The sequence below is a fragment of the Etheostoma cragini genome, chromosome 13 (assembly GCF_013103735.1).
Source record: "Etheostoma cragini isolate CJK2018 chromosome 13, CSU_Ecrag_1.0, whole genome shotgun sequence".
In the NCBI taxonomy this organism is placed as follows: domain Eukaryota; kingdom Metazoa; phylum Chordata; class Actinopteri; order Perciformes; family Percidae; genus Etheostoma; species Etheostoma cragini.
Genome location: NC_048419.1, coordinates 25,719,157 through 25,726,562, shown reverse-complemented (window position 1 = coordinate 25,726,562; position 7,406 = coordinate 25,719,157). Strand labels below are relative to the sequence as shown.

At 34.9% G+C, this 7,406-nt stretch overlaps 1 protein-coding gene across 1 annotated transcript in view; it reads left to right on the top strand.

The window, feature by feature from the left end:
* Positions 1-3,168: 3,168 nt before the first annotated feature.
* The window catches only part of LOC117956027 (olfactory receptor 146-like), a 5,168-nt gene continuing 930 nt past the window's right edge, over positions 3,169-7,406 (top strand). Inside the window, exons 1-2 of the mRNA XM_034890871.1 lie at positions 3,169-4,095; positions 6,703-6,818. Of these exons, the coding sequence (XP_034746762.1) occupies positions 3,172-4,095; positions 6,703-6,818 (1,040 nt within the window). The 5' untranslated portion in view covers positions 3,169-3,171. The remainder of the gene's footprint in view (positions 4,096-6,702; positions 6,819-7,406) is intronic.

Below are 7,406 nucleotides of genomic sequence, written 5' to 3'. Positions count from 1 at the left end.
CTGTCAACTGATCACCATCTGGTGGTGAGTTGGGTCAGGGGATGGGGGAGGACTCTGGACAGACCTGGTAAGCCCAAAGGGGTATGGCGGGTAAATTGGGAACGTCTGGAGGAGGCCCTTGTCTGACGGACTTTCAACGCGCACCTCCGGCGGATGGTAAGGATGCCTCCTGGGCGCCTCCCTAGGGAGGTGATCCAGGCACGTCCAGCTGGGAGGAGGCCTCGGGGAAGACCCAGGACTAGGTGGAGAGATTATGTTTCCAACCTGGCCTGGGAACGCCTCGGGATCCCCCAGTCGGAGCAGGTTGATGTGAGCTGGTTGGTTTGAGCTGTGAACTTTGCATGTAATTTCGTACTACAGTGTACTGTGGTATGATAACAAAGAAATCTTGAATCTTGAATCTTTATTACAACGTTGGCATGACAACATCATTACGTTTGTAAAGCGGCTCACGCTGAAAATAACAGCAACATTTTGTCCCATTTAGCTTTAAATAATGTTTAAAAAACTGGTATGAAATTTTGAGGGTCACTTTCTTGCACATTTACAACAATATTTGTCAACTTGGAAATATTTTAAATAGTTATATCCAAATATTAAATGTTAAACCTAAATGTTAAATGTTAAATCTAAACTTAAATCTAAATGTTAGATCTAAATATTAAATCTAAATCTAAATGTTAAATCTAAACCTAAATCTAAATGTTAAATCTAAATATTAAATCTAAATCTAAATGTTAAATCTAAATCTAAATGTTTAATCTAAATATTCAATCTAAATCTAAATCTAAATGTTAAGTCTAAATATTAAATCTTAATGTTAAATCTAAATTTTTAATCTAAATCTAAATGTTAAATCTAAATATTAAATCTAAATCTAAATGTTAAATCTAAATCTAAATGTTAAATGTAAATATTAAATCTAAATTTAAATGTTAAACCTAAATCTAAATGTTAAATCTAAATCTAACTCTAAATGTTAAATCTAAATGTTAAATCTAAATCTAAATCTAAATCTAAATGTTCAATCTAAATATTAAAGCTAAATCTAAATGTTAAATGTTAAATGTTAAATCTAAATCTAAATATTAAATCTAAATTTTAAATCTAAATCTAAATCTAAATCTAAATCTAAATGTTAAATCTAAATATTAAATCTAAATCTAAATGTTAAATCTAAATCTAAATGTGAAATCTAAATGTTTCGGGTGAAAATCAATATTTAGCTAATATGCAAATTAAAATGCCGGTAATCTGAAGTACCAAAATAAAAGCTCTAGGAGGTCAGTGTATGTTTATAGTGTCAAATAACAAATAAAAATCATCTCATCCGGGGATATGGACTCTTGAACTTGGATAAACATGATAATAACTACCTAAAATAATAAACACAGTTGGAGAAAACTGTATATGAAGAGTACTTTGAGTTTTTAGTGTCTTCCGTACTTCTGGTAACCGTCATTTAATTTGCATATTAGCTAAATAATTAGTTTCATCCGAAATATTTAGGTTTAACATTTAGATTTAGATTTAGATTTAACATTTAGATTTAACATTTAGATTTAACATTTGGGTTTAGATTTAGATTTAATATTTAGGTTTAACATTTAGATTTAAATTTAATATTTAGATTTAACATTTAGATTTAACATTTAGATTTCATATTTAGATTTAACATTTAGATTCAACATTTGGGTTTAGATTTAGATTTAATATTTAGATTTTACATTTAGATTTAAATTTAGTATTTAGATTTAACATTTAGATTTAATATTTAGATTTAACAATTAGATTTAGATTTCATATTTAGATTTAACATTTAGATTTAGATTTCATATTTAGATTTAACATGTAGATTTAGGTTTAGATTTAACATTTAGATTTAACATTTAGATTTAATATTTAGATTTAACATTTAGATTTAACATTTAGATTTAGATTTAATATTTAGATTTAATATTTAGATTTAACAATTAGATTTAGATTTCATATTTAGATTTAACATTTAGATTTAGATTTAACATTTAGATTTAGATTTAATATTTAGATTTAACATTTAGATTCAGGTTTAGATTTAACATTTAGATTTAGATGTAGCATTTAGATTTAACATTTAATATTTGGATTTAACTTTTTAAAATATTTCCAAGTTGACAAATATTGTTGTAAATGTGCAAGAAAGTGACCCTCAAAATTTCATACCAGTTTTTTAAAGATTATTTAAAGCTAAATGTGACAAAATGTTGCTGCTATTATTTTTAGCGTGAGCCGCTTTTTAAACGGCGCCCCATACAACATGTCTAGACGGGTGCAACAGTAACATCTGTTGTGGCGACCTGAATGTGCGTCAACAATGGTCTCAGGTGAGAGCTACCTTTCACCTAAATATTTTTATGTACACATAAATAAATATATATATATATACATACCGTATATGTATATGTAATTTTTTTTTTTTACTAAAGCAGTCTATGAAATTAGTATTACCTACAACCATTTAATTGTTTTGTGTTATTTAAAAATATAAAACATCTGGTCATGCATGCAGATATGTTATATTTTTAGATGTAATTATTCCACTAATTTTTGGAAACAATGCCCCTATAACTGCATAAAGAATTGCTTCACTTCCAGTACATTTACTCTCGAATCATCCGGCTCCAGCAACGGACCCCAAACTTCCCTTTCAAACTCCCAGATTCAGACTTTTCAAAATAAAAGCATTAGCGTCAGAAAGTGACTTAACCAAGGAAACAACATTTGCGTCTTTTTGACAGTTGCTATAGTCAGCATGACAACGTCTTAATGTTGCATCACCTGACGTAATGGCATATGATTCCCCTGCAGACAAGATCATGTCTATAAAAACATTACAAAGTTGTTCCAGTGGCGACAATCAGCAATGAGCAGGAGACACAAGGAAGAGAAGATTGGAAGAAGAAACACCCAGAGTAAGCGTTACCCAGCTCAACTGTTTCTCACAATTGTCACTGTTACTGCTTTCATGATGCACCTCCAAAAAAAAATCAAAAATCAGAAAGGAACTATCCATATTGGTGTATGTTCTGTCAGGTTGATATCTGGGGAAGGCTGCAGGTTTTCTACTGTTGTGGTCTCTTGATTCCTAAAATACTTGTTACAGTCACAGCATTGTTTTGTTGTTTCAGGTTGATGGAGAACTACACCTACAACAGCTACACCCTCCAACTGGAGGGGTTAATTGTTTCAGAAGAGTCTACATACACTGTCTTCCTCTTTTTCTTTTTCTCCTACCTCTTCATAATAATAGCAAATTTTGGCATTATAGTTTTGGTTTTCATTGACAAAAGCCTCCACCAGCCCATGTATCTGCTGTTTTGTAACTTGACTTTTAATGATGTGCTTGGAAACTCTATTCTTGTGCCTCGGTTGATGATGGACCTGTTGCGTCCTCCCTCTGAGCGCCTCATCAGTTATTATGAATGTGTGGTCCAAGCTTTTATCTCACATATGTTTGCTACCTCTAGTCTCACAGTGCTCATGATCATGGCCTTTGACAGATATGTTGCCATCTGCGATCCCCTGCGCTATGCCGCCATAATGACCAACCAAATGGTGATGAAGCTGACAGTTTCGGCCTGGGGGGTGGCCTTAGTGATGGTTGGGATTCTGCTCGGTCTGACCATCCGGCTGAACCGATGCAGGACTCTGATCACAAACCCTTACTGTGACAATGCATCTCTGTTTAAACTCTCCTGCGAGGATGTGTCTATTAATAACATCTATGGCCTTGTTTTCACTGTAGTTCTGTTCTCAGGCTCTATAGGGAGCACGGTTCTCACCTACACTAAGATTGCAGTGGTCTGTGGGACCAGTAAGAATAAGTCTCTGAACAGTAAAGCCTTGAAGACCTGCAGCACTCATCTGACTGTGTACCTGCTGATGTTGGTCAGTGGATTGGCTAATATCGTCCTGCATCGCTTCCCTCAGTACACACCCTACAGGAAACTCAGCGTCATTTTGTTTCACATCATCCCCGGCAGCCTCAACCCCCTCATCTATGGTCTGCAGTCCAAAGAGATACGGACATTCCTGTCCTCTTTCAATTTCAAGAAAGTATTGCACGTTATCGTAAAGAAAATTTAAGACTGTTTTTGTTATTTGTATATTCATCAATGCAACATATAATGTGACTAAAGGTGCTCCACAGAGACAGAGTGCATGTTCACCTTTTGAAATAAAGCTCAGTAATACGAGCTGATCTCTGACGACTGTTGTGTTAGAGTCTGTATCGTCACTGAAATTTAGGATTTTCAGTCAAAGACAGTGTGTGGGAGCCCTGTGTTTACATTAATTTTCATTTCATTGTCAGGTTATTGTACTATAGGCCTTGTATAAAGATAATCAGAATTAAGATTAGCACTAAGGATTCTGGGCTTTGGAGTTCAGTTTAAAATACCATTGCCGCATAATTAAGAGAACACAGGTGGTTTTTCATTTTCTTGTCACAATTTTTGGTCATGAAGATAAAACTGATGTTTTTTTTCAGAAATTACAGAGTTGGTGTTTAATGCACAGATTGCACACGGCATCTCAATGTTTCTTATAACACTCTAAGAAATGTCTGTAAATTAACAGCTGTGTGACTGTGCATTTTAACATCCCTTGTACGTGATTCCCAAGTATAATTCTGTTAACCCTCCTGTTGTCCTCGGGGTCAAACTGACCCATTTAACAAAGAATTGTAAATCAGAAATATGACCAAAAGATCATTGAAAAAAGTGACATATGTTGTAAAAAGCTTTAAAAACGCAGGAAAAATTCAACAAAAACATTTTGTTTTTTTAAAACGTTGAAAAAGTGACCAAACTAAATCGGGAAAAACACCAAAAGGTGAAAACAAACTTGTTAAAAAGAAGTGACAAAAGAAAATTGTTAAAAGTGACAAAACAAATGGCATAAAATCTACAAAAATGTTGAGAAAAGCGTAGAAAAAAAACATCAAACATCAAAATGTTGACATTTCGACCCAGTTGCAGGTCAACGGGACAACACGAGGGTTAATTTACCACATAACAGAAAGGGTTATGATTTGACCACTAACAGTTATTTAACTGAAAAAGTGAGTTTTTTAATCACAGAAGAAAGTCGGTTTAAAAGCTTCTGTTTCTGTTATTTCACGGATTTATTTCTTACAGTGTAGAGCTTTTATCAACAGATACAAAAACTACATTTAGAGTTCGGTTATATTACATTAAAAGGTTATATGGAAGATTAATGTGTGTAATTTGTGTAACAACAGAGTGAAAACATTGTAATTTCCCACTCTGGGATTAATAAAGTATACATTTATATTACTATAAAAATCCAAAACTTTCAAAGATGATTTCTTCTCCAGGACTAACATTTTTCTATTTTTCCATAACTTTTCCAGGTTTTTCATGCTGTACAGATAGAATAAGATAAGAAATAAATAAAAACCTAATTCATTCTAACGTAATCCAAATTTTAAACTGATTTAACTCTTTTGTCCCTGCTGCTCTAGGCTTTCTTAATAAGTCATTGTGAGGTGTGGTCTTCCGTGTAGTATGTATTTTTTTGGTTTTTAGATGTATTGTTGTTAACTTGTATGACCTGTGTGTATTTATGTTACATGCTGCTGCACAACAAATTGCCCCTCGGGGATAATAAAGACTCCTTGAACCTTGAACCTTGATTGAAATTGTTCCTCACTCAGACTAAAGTTATGGAAAATGCAGTTGAACCCCTAAAATACAACGATAGGCCAAGAAGTAAACAGATTACCTGGAATATATAACTTCTATAGAACAGAAGAAGGAAATAGAAAAATAAATGAAATGGATTGGAGTCATGCAATAAACAAGGAAATCAAGATAACATGATTGATTCCACACATGTTGTCCTCATGTTGTCCTCATGTTGTCCTCATGTTGTCCTCATGTTGTCCTCATGTTGTCCTCATGTTGTCCTCATGTTGTCCTATATCAATGTTCTTTATAATTTCCCAAAATAACATGATTGATTCCACACAACGCTCTTTGCCAAGTACAAATCTCTACTTTCATTAATTTTGGGGCGTCTTATTTGATTTTATAGCATTTGAAAAACAAATGGAAGTGTTTTTGAAATAGTATTGAGTAAAAGTTGACATATTCCAGTCTGTGATTATCATCAACATCCATTCCTTTAATTTTAGTCTCAATAATTCCTAATTTCTGCTTTTCTAACTCAAACATTAGGTATAATTTCCTATAAATGAGGACCAAATATTAACATTGAACACCATGTTCAATGTTAATATTTGGTCCAGCAGCCTTTGTTTCCAACTTTTCCTGTAGTTATTCACCAGGTCTGACACCCTGCAGAAGGGATTTTGGCCCCCCTCCACACAGATCTTCTCTAGACCAGTCAGGTTTCTGGGCTGGAGTTTGAGCTCCCTCAAAAGATTCTCTATTGGGTTTAGGTCTGGAGACTAGCTAGGCCACGCCAGAACCTTGATCTGCTTCTTCCAGAGCCCCCCCTTGGTTCTCCTTGCTGTGGTCTTCGGCTCATTGTCTCTAGTGTCTTTGGACCGCTCTTTGGTCTTGGCCATGTTAGTAGTTGGATTCTTACTGATAGTGTGGGGTGGTTTCTTGATCCCGTGGTATTCCCAGGCCAGGTTGGAGATAAAATCTCTCCACCTTGTCCTGGATCTTCCCCAAGGCCTCCTCCAAGCCAGACATCCCTCCACCTAGTCCTGGGTCTTCCGAGGCTTCCACCCAGCTGGACCAGCCTGGACCACCTCAACTGGCTCCTTTCGACGTGAAGGAGCATCAGCTGTACTCCGAGCTCCTCTCGGATGACAGAGCTTCTCCCTCCCTCTCTAAGGGAGATGCCAGCCACCCTCCTAAGGAAACCCATTTTGGCCTTTTGTACCCTGGATCTGGTTCTTTTGGTCCTGACCCAGCCTTCATGACCATGGGGGGAATGTAAAAAGCAGTGATGAGATCTTTAACTGCAACCCCTCCCCGCCCCGACTACGCCTCGATATCCTGTCCATAACTTCCCTTTTCTGTGCCACATTAACCAGTTTTGACTGGGGGTTTCCCAGGCAGTTGATGTCATCCTATTATATTATATTATATTATATTATATTATATTATATTATATTATATTATATTATATTATACTATAATATATACCATTTATTTACTCTGAAACGTTGAGGAATCTCAAAGTTGTGACCCAAACTAACTAGTGTTGTCCAACTTGTGCCAAAGAAGCAACAACTACAACTTTTCACAATCAAATACACACGCCCAACTAGCAATTAAAGTACTAGCTTTGACAATTAATCTTTAATTAGGAGATTAAACAGAGGTGCAGGTTTCACCTTTGCAACAAGGATAATTATGTTTCTTTTCAGC